General features: G+C 37.9%; 1 protein-coding gene across 1 annotated transcript in view; it reads right to left on the reverse strand.

Moving 5' to 3' along the window:
* NEK11 (NIMA related kinase 11) overlaps positions 1–15,527 on the reverse strand; it is a gene marked incomplete at both ends in the record, with an annotated part of 83,177 nt that overhangs the window by 21,540 nt on the left and 46,110 nt on the right. The window contains one exon of the mRNA XM_079538461.1: positions 2,643–2,761. Within this exon, the coding sequence (XP_079394587.1) occupies positions 2,643–2,761 (119 nt within the window). The remainder of the gene's footprint in view (positions 1–2,642; positions 2,762–15,527) is intronic.

Genomic DNA, 15,527 nt, shown 5'->3' on the forward strand with positions numbered 1-15,527 from the left:
AGATTACTTGTCTGACCCCCTGCTACTGCTTGAACTACTGCACATATATCAGAGGTTTTTCTTTTAGTTTTCAGTTGAAGTAAGTAATGGGGTCACCATTAAGCACTGCCAGACATAGCATTTCTGGACTCCATCTGCACAAAATTAATCAGTAAAGCAATCTTGACACTGGATAATTGAGAGGTTTGCAATGATTAAGAAGGTAAATACCTTACAGGTCCTTGTCCTGTATTATAGTGGATTGACTTTCAAAAGCTTAATTTGTGGAGGTATTTTTGAAGAAAGATTTAAAGAGTATGAATCCTATCATAGAAATAGGAGTGGGAGTTTTGGTATTAAGTAGATGACTGCTGAAGCAATGCCATGCTATATACTAGCAAGATCAAGTCTATTCTGGTAGGATTTGAAGCTTACTATTAAAGTTGAGCATGATACCACCTACCTTTGAGTGGGATTCATCTCACGTAACTGTTGACATCCAGAATGAAGATGCCTCATGCATGCTAATAACTGCGAATCTCTTTACAATCACCAGAGAGAAAGAGGTACCTCTCAGCATATTCTATCTGACCCACACATTAGGTGTTTTTGCCAAGATAAAATTATTCCCTAAAAATGTCTATTTCTCCTAACTGTACAGAGTTTATATCCAGTTAGGTCAGACACGGGCGTACAGCTAAGTCCAACCTGCTTTGTCTTCACACTTCCTGCATAATTTTTTATTCAAGAAAGGGAAAAGTGAAAATTTTCTCAATTCCTAAGAAAAAGAAAAGATGATTGTGTCCATACCCCCAGTTTTGCCTTATTTAAGTTGCTGGTCAATAGGAAGGAAAATAAGGTCAGCCTATTTGCTTCTTTGATAAAAAGTCATGAGAGACAAATGCTCTGAGGGGGTATGCTTTCCAACTCAGTCTGGGGAAGCCAATTTGCAGAGGACCAATGCATGGCATGCACACAGACTGCCAATAAAGCAAAACCACACAGCCTGGAGGGGCTGGATCCTGACAAGAGACATGAGTGGGACAGATCTTCCAACCTAGCATCAATTCTTGTCACCACTAAATTCTGAATCACTACAAAATGACTGAATGACATTGCTCAAATCTAGCTGCCAACTCCCAATTTATTCTGCGTTATTGAGAAATCTATTTTTATCTTCTGCCCTTTTAATTCTAAGCAGCAGTCTGCCTGTTCAAAAACAGTATTGATTGACACTTAATGATATTGTCAATGAAAGTTGAATGAAAATTTTGAGCAGCTTTCTAAAAGAGAAAAATGGAAAAAACAACACTTAAAGTCTGATAAAAGTGAGCAATAATTTATTTTTAAGATTCCATTGTGGTAGATTTTTCAAGCAAGAGAGTTTTTGTATTTTTGAGTGTTGTGAGTAAACACAGACACAGCAAATTGCAACAACAAAGCATTGACTCGGATATTCCACTGGTTTCCAACTATTTCTTTAGATCACTATTGAATTTGCTGCTAGAAATTGCAGTGTGTTTAGTTTGAAAGCTAAGAGGACATTTCTAGATTGAATGAGGTGTTTATGACTAAACTTCAAGTTTAACTGGTTGAGAGAATTTCAGGATTCCCAACCTATGTGGCAAAAGTAGCATTCTGATTTCTCACACAGGTATTTAATTTCTGCCTTAAAAACTACATCTTAAAGAACCTATTAATTCAAAAATTTCAAACAATATTAAAAATTATTCATAATTTAATGAAGAGTTTTAGCAAACTTGGTTGGTTTCCTAGAATGTAAACGGCGTCATACTCTACTCTGCAGATTTTGCACATTAACTCCACATAACAGTTGTCATCCTAAGCAAAACCAGACAGTACTGTTCAGAAGCACTGCAGCAAAATGTTTTAAGTTGATGGCCTAGGGTGGAAAATAATTGTTCCTGAATGCCTTAGGAAGATCCATTTTCAGAACTGACTTGGACATTTAAGTTCATCAATTTCACTGAGACTTGATCACTGAAGACAGGATTCATTGCAATTCCTTCTGATCAGACCTAAATTAGGTGCCTTTTCCAATAATCCTCAACCTTCAAACTGAGATTTTCTTGTGGCAACCTTACCTGATAAAGCTACTTTGAGTCCTTCAATAATAAATTCTCTTTTCATTGACTTTCTAAGATTCTTGGAAAATTTTACAGATGTGCTGATCGAGACTTGCTGATGTTAATGCTCACAGTTATCATACTACACTAGAATATGGTCAATACAGATAAGAGGAGAGGGCATCTAGAGGTGCCAATCTTTCCCCAGGAATTAGACCTAGAATTCAGATCCTGTGCTTGAAGTATTCTTTCAGCTTTAACTTAACCTAGGTATAACATTACGTTAGAGAACCCCACTCTGTGTTTATGGCTACAAGAAAATTTACTAATAGCAATCCATTTTAAGGCATTCATGGGAGTATGATTCCTAATCTTGAAGAAATGCAGGAGTCTTTCTCAGCAATGCATATGTATAATTGAGACATACTCCTACAGCTAATTCATGATGCTGATATAGACACATATTCCTTACAAAAGCAAATTTAAGTAATATCAAAAAGACGAAATCTTGGAAGGGGTTTCATTTTCTCTAAGAAAACATCGAATGTGTACTGTTTCCCCAAAGGTCACACACACCTGATTTGTCTTTGATACAGTCTGTGACACTTCCACATCCTCTGTTTCGCTGTCTTCTGAATAGGATTCAAACTCCTCATTATAATATTCTTCTGCAAGTTGCGGGTCTTCAGGGATTTCTAGAGGAAATTAAGAGTTTATAGTATTACATAGACAGACAACATTCATGATCTTAGAAGGATGCAATGAATTTTACATCACTCATGTCAATAACAACGCATTCTGAAGTTGAAAATTGTTGGAGAAGTTATCAGATTAAAATGTTCATCTTTGATAGCGTGATAAATAGTGCTAAAACTGCCTCTGTCAAAAGGTCGCACCCTCATCACATAGAAATTAATGAGGATCTATACTGAGTTTCGGATGAAATCACTGAACCATAGAATAATTCAGGCTGGAAGATACCTCAGGGGTTCATCTAGTTCAGCCTCACTCAGAGCATGTTCAGACTTCAACTGAATCCAGCTTTTGTGACCTGAAATTATGTCCCAGTTTGGTTTTTCTCTAACATACATTACTTTCCTAGTCCTGCTCACCGCATCATGGCATCCTGGCTTGTATCAGGAATGGTGCAGTGGGCAGGACTGGGGAAGGAATCCTGCCCCTTACTCGGCACTGGTGAGACACCACCTTGAGTGCTGTGTGCAGTTTTGGGCACCTCAATTCAGAAAGGACATTGAGGTGCTGGAGCAGGTCCAAAGAAGGGCAACAAGGCTTGTGAAGGGCTTGGAGAATATGCCCTACGAGGAGAGAATGAAGGAACTGGGGCTGTTTAGCCTGGGGAAGAGGAGGCTGAGGAGAGACCTTATTGCTCTCTTCCAGTATCTGAAAGGTGCTGGGAGAATGGGGCTGGTCTCTTCTAACTGCTGACAGGATGAGGGGAAATGGCCTCAAGTTGCACCAGAGGAGTTCAGGTTGAATATCAGGAAAAACTTCCTTACATAAAGGGTGGTTAAGCACTGGAATAGGCTCCTCGGGGAGGTGGCTGAGTCACCAACCCTGGATATGTCTAAAAACCATTTGGACGTGGTGCTCAGGGACATGACTGAGCCAAGGGTTGTTAGAGACAGGATAGTATGGTTAGGTTGTGGTTGGACTTGATGATCCTTGAGGTCTTTTCCAACCAGGGCAATTCTATGACACATATCCTGTGATGAATTTAATGGCTAGGTTAAATTGGAAATTTAGGCTAGGAAATTGGAAATAACATATATCAGAGTCCACTGCACATATCCATAAGCAGTGAGTTAGTAAAACGGCTTGAGGCCAGATTGCGCCTTCTTCAGCGAGCGGTCTTTTCTCAGCAAAAGCACTTGTTCATTTTTAAGCAGAGACTAGACTGTGGTGACTATCAAAACAGCAGGATCCCTGTTTTTCTAAAAAGAAAACTTCAATACAAAGGGCTGTCCATTAGAAGCACTGGTCAATGACAGAGATGAGACTAGAGCAGAAGGAAGACCAGCTCGACAGCTTTCCCATTGATATCCTTCAGCATTTGAGCAGGGAGGTGCTCCAGGAAAGCTAACACCTCTACTTTATTCCATGCAGTGCTTACTGAGTTATTATCAAGACAATTTTTGTGCAAGCCCAGGTACAACATTTTTATGCTATCAGTTTTCAAATAGAAAATGTTGGCTAGGCTTCCTTGGCTGCTATTATTATAAGAAATGTTAGCTGAAGATAAAAACAATCTAATATCAAGCTATTGTAAATCACTACAGTCTTAACATCAGATAATGCTGATTTTTCCCATTCTCCCAATTAAATCTACTTCTTTAAATCATAGAACCATAGAACGACTTGGGTTGGAAGGGACCCCAAAGATCATCAAGTTCCAATCCCCCTGTCACAGGCAGGGCCACCAAGAAACATAAACTGACTAATCTTTCTTTAATATTACTGCCTTGAAAGAAATTCAAACAATACTTTGTATAAAATTAAAAATGCATAATAGATGTTGAAAAGATTATTTCACGTGGATAAAAATACCCAAAAGATTTAAATAAGTGAATACAATTAAAAGACGCCCTTGGATTTTGGGCAGAAGGAACCATTCTAATTTTCAAGGCATAAGACACTCAGTGAAAAAAAATGAGTAAAAGTATTTATTGACTGCACTAGGTTGAAGTTTTTCTGTTGAGATTTAAATCTCTACTATTATCTATTGTCCCCAGAGCACTTTCAAAAATACTTCTTACTTTGTACATTTACCTACGAAATTCAAATGTGTCAGTATTTGCTCTCAGGTTTCTCTTTTTTAAGATATTTATGTGAATTCCACTGCCTCGAATTTGTAATAAAAAAAAAAACCAACAATAACTTGTGCTTCCAGAAGAACCTCCAACCACATAAAAAGCTTATTCCACAAAAGAAAGAATTTATCATTGCACCTAATTATTTGAGTTCTCCAAAATGCCATTTGACAGAAAAGTCTAACACTTCATCTTAAAAAAAGAGCTAAATGTCAAACTCTCAAACCTCATTCATTTTTAGCATTGGAAGAACACTGCTGAACACAGATATGTGTTCACTTTCAGACACAGTGAACATTTGTCTTTCTTTCTATCAGGGAGGCTGTCATTCCTGTTATTACTCTAATTTTATTAGGTTCATCTGCATGCTACTTGTATGTCTATAAGCATTCACATAGCTATGAATCAGCCTATTATAATGCAAACATTGCACTACACTAGTGTTTTCTGACCCTCCCATGTTCCTTTGTTTACTGCTGTAGTGAAAAACACAATCCTCCCCTTACCAATTGAAAATCACAATTTACATGCTCTAGATAGAGCTCTACACCTTATCAGTAGCTCACAACCAGATCTCAACTGAGCCTCATACATCTAAACTATCCAAAGATGCTGGCACTAGCTGAATCCTACTTTCACACCAGCTTTTGCATCTTTCCCACAATTTCTCACTTTACCACTTGTGACACTGTTTTGACAGCTACACAAAGATGGTCATTTAATCTGAGTTCAGTAACACAATTTTAAATGCTAGTTCAGACACGAAAGATATTCCAGAATACAGATGTTTACTGTCTCCAGTTCAGAACCTGTTCTAAGTGATATTTCTCCACTGAAAACGGTATGCCCAGTGGATAGGAGCTTGGGAGTTAAATACAACGAGGCTTTAGAACTACTTTTTGTTATGACAAAGGTCTTTAAACAAGACACTTTCAAAACAACAACAAATTCATTTAGAATGCATGATTCATTGTAAGTTTATACTAAATAGAACCAACTCCCTATTGCCCGTTTGCTACAGATGCAGAGGCACAACTCTGATTTTCTGCTGAATTAATCTGGGTACACAAGTGCTTATTTAGTTGAGATCTTGGATCCGTCTAATCTCAAGAACACACAGGCTGGCTATAGCACAGCAGCCAAAAGTCACCATGGTGAGCTGTGCCCATGCTGGCTGCCTCAGAATTTGTTTGGATGTTACACCACAGTGCTGAAGAGCTGTACAGAGTGAGACACTGAATAAACAGCTGGGACTGATTCACCTCTGCTAGAGCTGGAGTGAACAAACCTGGAGAAGTCCAAGTCCGCCTCTTCATAACCACTTGCTGGTCTCAATCTCTCAGTGCATTGCAGATAACTCGAGTGAGCTGGGTTTTTGGCTCAGGAAACACACTACTAGGGGAGGCTGGGCCCAATACTCTGCCATTTTTACATCTGCGGGCCATTCTCTAGGATGTCTGCTACCTGAGTTTTCCTACAAGCCTTGATATTTCATCTCTCCCCATCTACCCCATGGAAAAACTCTCATTACACCATCTCCTGAATGTTCTCAGTGCAGTTCCACATCTCAGTAATGTAGCACAGAAGGAAAATTCTTGGTTTATGTGTTCATAAAACTAGCTTTAATAATGATGTTGCTCTTTGGGCTAAGCCTGTTTGAATCACATATGAACCCTTGCAGAGCCTATCATGGACTCCAAGGCCAGGGCTTTGATTCTGTCCTTTGCTCTGACACAAAACAGAAACTAAGTCTATTTATGCCTGGAAAGTATTTGCAGGGAAAAAAAATTAAAAGATGCTAGCGAGGTGAACACCAAGTCTGTCATATTAAAAGAGGAAACTGAACGGCTGCTGCAGAGGCTGGGATACCCTGCTTCTGTGTTTCAGCATTTGGACTGGGAGAAAAACAGCACTGCATTGCATTTCCAACACCACTTGCAGCCCATACGATGCCCTTGCTCATGAAGCCCTCCTGATCTGCCCAGGATCAGAGCCCCCTAATCTTGCACACAACAAAGCTACTCTGTGCATCATACACATGGCAGGCAGAGACCCTGCCTTCTTCAGTGAGCCTTGGGAAACAAACATCACATCCAGTATAAAGTCCTCTTTGACCAGACATAGCCATGAAAAACCCAATATAATTAGACTTTATTTTAGCAGGAGATTGAACTGGAGACTGGCAGAGGTTTCTTCCAACCTGAATTATTATATGATTCCATGGTTATGCAATGCTGCACCAACAGAATGCTTTGAATTATGACAGATGTATTTATGTGTGTGGACATATTTAACATATACACTTATAAGGTGATCAGAAATATGTTAATTTCCATATCCTTTGTTTTCTCAGAAAATCACTGGCAAAAAGAGATGGTTAATAGGACTGGCCAACACTTCAGAATCAGTTATCTCAAAGCATCACTTATCTCAGAGCTTACTTCAAGAGGGAAAATAGAAAGAGAGGAGTGGCATTGCCTCTAGGATGGAGGTTTGAAACTCTCAGATAAATGGCCTGAGTTACACAATCCTGAATGAGAAAAAGGCTCTGTGACACTACATGGTCCAGGTCAATATTCATTCAATTTGGAAAAATAAGATAATTCCATTATTATAATTTCAGATAACACAGATTATTTGTTTGTTTGTTTTCCATGCAGGACAACATTAGCAAGTCAGACAGAATTGCCACCTATTGGCCAGCTACAAAGGAGATATGCAACTGTGCCCATGGTAGGGGGTTGAAACTGGATGATCTTTAAGATCCTTTTCAACACAAACCATTCTGTGATTAAGATCTGAGCTTCATTGCTAGAAAGTCAATGGAAGCTTTTCTCCAACTTCTGAACTAGGCTGAAAAAGAGTCTCAGAAAGGGCATTGTTTAGGAAATGAACTAAGGGATGTAACAGGACTTCTGTGTCCAAAAATGACTTGTATGATCCATTAGCCTAAATACGAAAGGACTGTGTGGTCATCAAAAGAACTATGTTCTGAAAGAATCATGTAAAGCACAGATGCAAAAAAATGATTTGTTCTAAACGAAAGCCAGAAATATAGTCAAAGTTAAACATTAATATTTGGTAATTCGGTTTTTAGCATCATAAGAAAGAAAAAAAACTTTGATTTACCTGTGGACTTCACTGAGTTACATGATGCCATGTTGCCTTTCAAGCATAGCTTGGATTTCATCAAAACTAGAAGTTTTCAAAATAATCAGAAATCCTTTTAGCGCTGACAGGTGAATGAAGAAAAAGGATATAGCAATATAGTCAATAGCAGGGAGCACTTAGTGAGTCCTGAAAGCCATTTCCTTTATGCACAAAGAGGCACTATTACTGTAAAACTTGCACAATGTCCAGCAGGAAGAGAGCAAGAGCTGTACATTAGAGGGAAAATGACCATCTTACAACATCAATTTAAAACTACCTCATACATTGCTGTATTTTAAACTTTTTGATCAGTCAAATGTACTTTCAAAGAAAAAATTCAGTTTTCCTGTTGAATCTGCCTGACACTTTCACTATCACTGTGATGACAGTGCTGAGAAAGAAAGAGTCCATACATCAATAAAAAAAGAGCCAACCCTTAAGAAAGCCACTTCCTTATTTCTGAGATGCAGTTCAAGAATGCCATTTTCAAGAGATAAAATGAAATGAAATTTTCATGAGAGTAAAAACATGGAACAGTTCAGATCCAAATCTGATATAAGCAGTATGCATATGAGATTCTGGACACAGTAAAGATACATGTAAACTATAATTAATTTGAGTTTAAGCAGTAATGTAAGTTATGTCAGACATGCACAAAACCAATGACTGCAGCCAAGCAAATCTACAAGTATTGAGACCTCCAACATCTAGATGTAATTAACTTACGAAAATAAATGCATTTTCTAGACTGCAGGAGCACCATCTGCAGATTAAATAGCAGAATATGAACTAAGCACCTTTATTGCTGTCACCCTCTCTTTTCCTCCAGCTAGTTGTCTGACAGCCACAAGCACTGAATGCTAAGCTGGTAAAAACTTCAAACTAATTCAGTATTTACAGCTACTTTTCAGAGCAAATTCTCATTCCCTTGGAATTGGTTCCAGATTCTTGTGTCACCAGGTAATTTGGCCCAGCTCCCCAGAAATGCTGCTTGGTTTGTTAGATGAGCCAGAAAGCTGTAGCTGGGGGACACACAGGGATATGCAGTGTTTTTCAATACCGTTCTGCTCATGATGCTTTGTTTGCTACTAAATGCTTGGTGTGTCTTCATTTACACCAGTTTAACCTGAAATTTGAAATGCAGTGTAAAGATACATTGACTGTTAAATAAAACTACTTGGAATAAAAACTAGTATCTTTCTAACAAATATTTACAATACTGAAATTGTACAAATATTCACCATAAGTTCTAATATACAATGTTTTGTACATATACAAGCTTGGTGCATTGGCCTCAAACTGTTCCCAAAATTTATACAGTGTATTTCTAAACGCTTTTTAACAGAAGACTTTGGAATGAGCAAAGGGGCCTACAGCAGAGGCTTTAACAAGACTTGGCCAGAATCACTTTAACTCTAGTCATTGACTGAAGTAAATTTTAAGGTATGATTTATTTATCAAAGCCAGACTAAATCAATGGGAAAAATTAATTTTAAAAGAAAAAGTAGGAACTATAGAGTAACATGATTTTATCCCCCAAACTTTGAACATTCACAGTTTTTCACAAAACTACATATTTTAAGGACTACATTGATATCATTCTGATATCTTCCCTCAGAGAAGCCGTAGAAGCAAGACTACTTGGAAAAAGAAAGTGAATTTTTGTGAAGCAAGTAGATAAGCAAACCAAACCAAAAGTGCATGGCTTTGGCAAGGGCGTCCTGGGGGGTTTATGAGTAGAATTCAGTTCCCAAAGGTCTTCAAAGATGCTAAAGCATTTTATTAAAAACTTGAAGATAAAGGACAATGCTCTTCTACATAAAAAGGACAATGCTACTCTACACAGGGGCTTTTAAACTACCATAAATGCTAAGCATCCTTAAACTCCATAAAATTTCCAAGAATATCTCCAAGAATATTCTGTGGCTGCCCCATGGAAAAAGGGTGAGCATGTTCACCTAACGCTCATATTGCTCTTCCATGGAAATGGAAGAGCATTTTCTTTCTTTCAAAGCAAGAAATCAGCTCTCCAGTGGCTTCCAGAGTTAACAATCACTTAATATGAGCAACACTTCAGTTGATTAAAAAAAATAAAAAATAGAAAACAATTTTCTTAATTGACTATTTTTTCACTTTGTGGCTAAAACCTCTACATTTTGTTAAATCTTACTCTTGATAGAATAAATCAGATTTAATATTTCTTTAATAGAATCTGGGACAAAGTGTGCTTTCAATATGAAACCAAGAAGTGAAAACAAGAGACAGCTGCACATACTCCCAACGTTCCCATGCCCTCAAACTGTGTGAGAGTGGCAGGAATTCTGGCACTCCATGTGCAAAGGACAAGTGAAGGACTTGGTAGGTGCCAGAACTAAAAAATCAAGTTTCTCTCAGCAAGCATCTCATAGTAAGATTTCAGCAAGTAGCAAACTGGGAATACACCTTATGATTTTGGAAATATTCCAGCTCATAACACAGACCTGCACTTTTCCAGCTACTATGACACTACTCTTGTGTGCTTACATACTCGCTAGCAGTTGCAGTCCTCACCTTCCTACAAAATTAACAGCAATGTAAATCGGTGCTCAAGAATATTCCTCAAGAATAAATACACACTTTTCTATCACTCCAATAAACATGTGTGATATGTCTCAGGTTAGTTTCTCCAAATATTTTTATTCTTCTTCTCCAGTCCCTAATTTGCATAGTTTAAATTGGACACGCAAAATTTAGCTTTCTGGCCACCTACTTCAACTATGGTTCCGAGAAAGTGTTATGTAAGGACTTGTCATCTTTCTTGACAGAGGTGATCCATGTCAGAAACTCATTCAAACTTTAATGCTTAGCTCAAGAAAAGCTCTTTTTTCTTCAAATAAGAGCTGCTGAGGACTTACTGGTATGACTGCCTGAGTGATGATACTTCAGAATTATCAATTACCTCATCAGTATGCTTACACACTGTTTTACAGGCACCACAATAAATGTGCATGTGCAGATATGCATAACAATGCACAGAAAAACATAACAATACTTTATTGTGAGTGAACATTTACTATTTGAGAGTCAACTGAATTTTACTCACTTAAAATTCAAAGGAATATGCCTGTAACTTACAATTAGCAATGGAAATAGAGAAATAATGTATTCAACTACTGTAATGTACTTAGCTATTTTGGAATTGTAATGAAATCAGAGGTTTGACAGATGTAATTTATTGCAACATACTAAGCCCAGGAATTGAACATGATGATAATCTCTGGCGTATAAAGAAATAAAAAGGAAGAGAATACAAACCAGAAAGATCATGTAATATGTCCCTTTAGCTTACGTCTTAAGCTTTTACATTCTTCTTCTGTACAGATAATTTAAATACAGCAAGTAGTTAGCTTAAGCTATTTTGCTCCTTTAACTTGACCGCTTCCCACATGGAAACAAGCCTAGTACAAGCAGAGGAGTAGGTTATGTAAAGCTAGTACTCTTGCAGGGAGAGAATGAAATGGATCAGAATGCAGGTGAAGCCCCAGCATATAACGTACTGGCAAACAAAAAATGCAAGATACACTGTTCTAAATACACTGATACACTAAAGTGGCTGTTAGGTCCAGTGTTGTTTTGCTGCGTGGTCTTTTTCATTCTAGCCACTTAAGGGCAGCAAGGACGAGCCCTCAGAAATTGTTATACATTTTCATATATAATTTATTGAAAACTTAAAAATATATATATTTCACAGTCTTGTTTACCATATCTTATTATCTGTGAAGCTGATATGAATAGAAGTTGCCAGTGTGCAACTTCAAGTTTTCATGACCATTAGGCTGTAGCTTGTTGAATTTAATATTCAGTGTAGCACCTGTGAAAAGTAAGAGATTTTGGTAGCTTTCAATCCAGTATCTTTCAGCTGCAAAAACTGGTCCAAATCAGAAGGATCTAAGATTATGGTACAGAAATGGTCGTATTTTTCAAAACTGTAAATAGTACTGAGCATTCTGGAAGCATTTTTATATACAGTTCAAGGTTTTGCCACCAATTTCAAGGTAACTTCTGCTGTAGAAACTGAATCAGAAACCTTGAATGTTTAGCTATTACAGTTGTATAACAGGATTACACCTTGCTCTTCATGCATTATACTACTGCAAAGACTGAGCCTCTCCTACAGCATTTTCTGTGTAGCAAAGTAGAAAAATTTGAATATTCCACACTAATATCCCATGGATAAGTACCTAAGTACATTTCTCTGGGTTCATTACAAGTAAATCCCCATGGCTAGCCTTTCCTATTTATTCAATACATTTGCAACTGTAGAGCTAGTCAGCAGGAACTGAGTTGTATAGAGAGTTGGGAGAAATGCTGTACGATCTGGCTTCATTAGGTAATAATGTAAGCAACGCAAAAGCAATTGCACAGAAATAATTAATGTGATGTAGAAACAGAGCTGCAATTTTCCATCCTAGCCCAGCATATGGTAGCCCACAGAGAAAAGCCACAGTGATCTACCAGTACAGAAGTAATCCATGGAAAAGATGAACATCAGCATCAGAACAACTCTGATGCCAGCCTTTTCACAAATAAAGGGAACAATACACTACTCCAGATTGTATGAGTAAAGACAAAGAACTTCAGAAGATGATTACAGTAACTTAAGAAAGAAGAAATGTAAAGCGCAAACTGTGAGATGACAGCTTGGAAGCATCTTAAGGAAGGAAGGTTCAGGTATGCTGGGAGCAGCCAGTGCTACAACAGATAAAAAATGCAGAAGTATTTTATATAAGTACTACACAAAAGAATATTACTGTTGCCTTTGAAAACACAAGGAGATCAGGAAAAGAGAGGAAAATAATTACTTCAGCTGCAAGGCAATAAGAAATACATCTTGAAAAAGCTGGCTTGAAACAGCCAGAAGAAAAACTAAGGCAGAAATTAAAAAGTTTACAAGCACTGCAGTATTTTGACTCAGGAACAACTTTCTACACAGAGAAGTGGGAAGAACTTTTCAGAGCATACAGAACAGGCTGAATTCTTGAGGAGAGATGCACTACAGATGGTGGTATGCCACAGTCTGGACTCAGAGATCAAACTGAAGTTGGTACTCTTGCCATGGAACAGAAGCAAATTATGGGGAAGCAGTGCCACTGAGAGCAGCAATTCCTCTATTGCAGAGACAGGAAGCTGCCAAGGTAATAGCACTGAAAATGTGTTCTTAATGCACAGCTTCCTCTCCTGGGTCACTGAAGCAAAAATAGCATAACTTGCTATTCATATAATTTTTCACTGTTTCCCACTCCCAAGTTAAAACTAGATCCCTTTCTTCCTGAGTTCAAGTAATGCATAGAAGATTTCTGTCAACAAAAGCTTGTGTTTCTTTGATTTCACCCATCCAAGTTCTTCATTTCAGGCTGGAGTATGGCAGATAGTGCAGAACAGGTGCCCAGAACCCCAAAAGTAAGCAGGGGGACAGAAGGCAGCATGGCAGTGTGCAGTCTCTGCAAAAAATGACTAAGTCTGCAAAATACAGCAGAGTGGAATAATAGGGAACATACTTTAAAAGAACAAATAGAATTTTAATGCTTAAAAATAGCATTTTATACTGCCCACTGTATTTCTCTGCAAGTACTTCAAGAACCAAATTACTTCTTTGTTTCTGAAGATGGTGTACAATCTATGAACAGTCTGAATGGGCCTGTTCTGTAACAGACTGAGTTCTTATCAACATCAAAAGCACAGGGTCTGCTTAGATGTCTTTCATACCCCAAAAAAGAAAACCTGCTTGATGACTAACAGATTGATCAACTATTTGTGATTTCATACAACTCTTTTAAATGTCTGTCAAGTGCACAGAGGTGCTAATTAGAATGAAAAATGTTTTTAAAAAATCATTACATAAAATAAACACGGAGAGAAGCTTAAACTTCCCAGGGAACTCTACAGCAGTTAAAATTTTTTTACTTTGCTAAAGCTCATCCACCAGTCCAAAACTCCAAGCTATCATCTTGATTTTCATTTATCTAACCTTACATAACCTGCCTTGGTTTTCCATGCTTTCAAAAACTGTGTTTACTACTGCTATAACTGGATAAAGATGCCATGGTTTCTAAATCTCCTTACTAAAACTAAACATTGAGTTCTGCATTTGACACCTTCCCCAAACACATACCACCATTTTTCATAATGTTTTAGATAACTGAAAGCATAATGTGCAGTGTTTTATTATCTATGGCTCTTTCTAACCCTTCAGGAGCCTTGTCTTTCAATCTTCCAAGCCCTTCCTTTCTTCCCTTCTTCCTTCCTCCAACCCTTCGCTTTTCATCCTCTTCCCCTCCATTTTCCTTCTCCCTTTGCTTCGTGTTGCAAATTTTTCAAGGGCTTTAAGATATGAGCCAAAGATAGCTTGAACATTCCTCCCTACCTCTTGAGATTGGGTATTCTCCTTAGCTGTTCCCCACCAGCTTTTCCTATTTCTGAGAGGATTTTTAGGAGTAGCTTAAAGGCAGCTGCTGCTGAAACTCCTCGGTATCCATGAGCAGACTCCTTCACCTGCCATTCTGCCTCTTCCTCACCTGCTATTTGTTACTAGTTCTGACTAAGGAGACAGTTAGTCTGGCATTCTCCTAACTTCTGCTAACCTGGTATAGGTTACCAAATTTATTGCATGTCAGACAACTTTACAAAAGGTTTTTATAGCTTTGCTTCCAGTTTTACTGTTTTTCTATTGTATGGCACATTGACTGAGAACCAAATTCTACTGAACATCAATAACTGGAATTGTTTTCACATTTTCAGGTACAAAGACTCCATTAATAACTTAATTAATAGCACATAGAACATGCATGGCTGAACTGAAACGCTTAATGAAAAGAATGAATACTGAATAGAGTTAGTAACAGCTTTGACATCAGCTTCAGGAATAACAAGATATTCACGAAGAAAAGAGAAGCTATGCAATTTGCTTTGCTTATCCTTCAGTCCTTTTTCTCATGAACTTACCACCACTTCAGAGAATCTGACAAAAGCAGGGTCATTAAACAAACATTCATCTTTGTACAGCTTCAGACTGAGCAAACTTTTGCATCACAGATATAATCGCATTTAATTTCCATCATTATAGTTGAAAAACTTAATGACCTCTTAAGACAGAAACATCAATTTCTTTCCTTTCTTGCATGTTGTCCTGTTTCTATTTAAGTCTTTGTATGCCTATCCTCATACATCTCCCTCCCACTCACATTTACTGCTTTCTCTTAGTCCCCTACTTATGAGCTGCTCCACCCCCAACCCCAGGATGTATTTCTAGCAGCTGAGTTCTCTCCTACACAGATCACCCCCCCTTGCACTGTGAAGTAGCAAGTCAACCGTGTGGACGTAAATGAGGCTACGTCATAAGAAAAAAGCCATTTGCTATTAATAAAACCACCTCCACCACATACAAACTGATTTTGATACCTTTGAGCTAACAACATATCCCTTCGTAGATGCGTATAAAACAACA

The sequence above is a fragment of the Tetrao urogallus genome (assembly GCF_951394365.1).
Source record: "Tetrao urogallus genome assembly, chromosome: 7".
NCBI lineage: Eukaryota > Metazoa > Chordata > Aves > Galliformes > Phasianidae > Tetrao > Tetrao urogallus.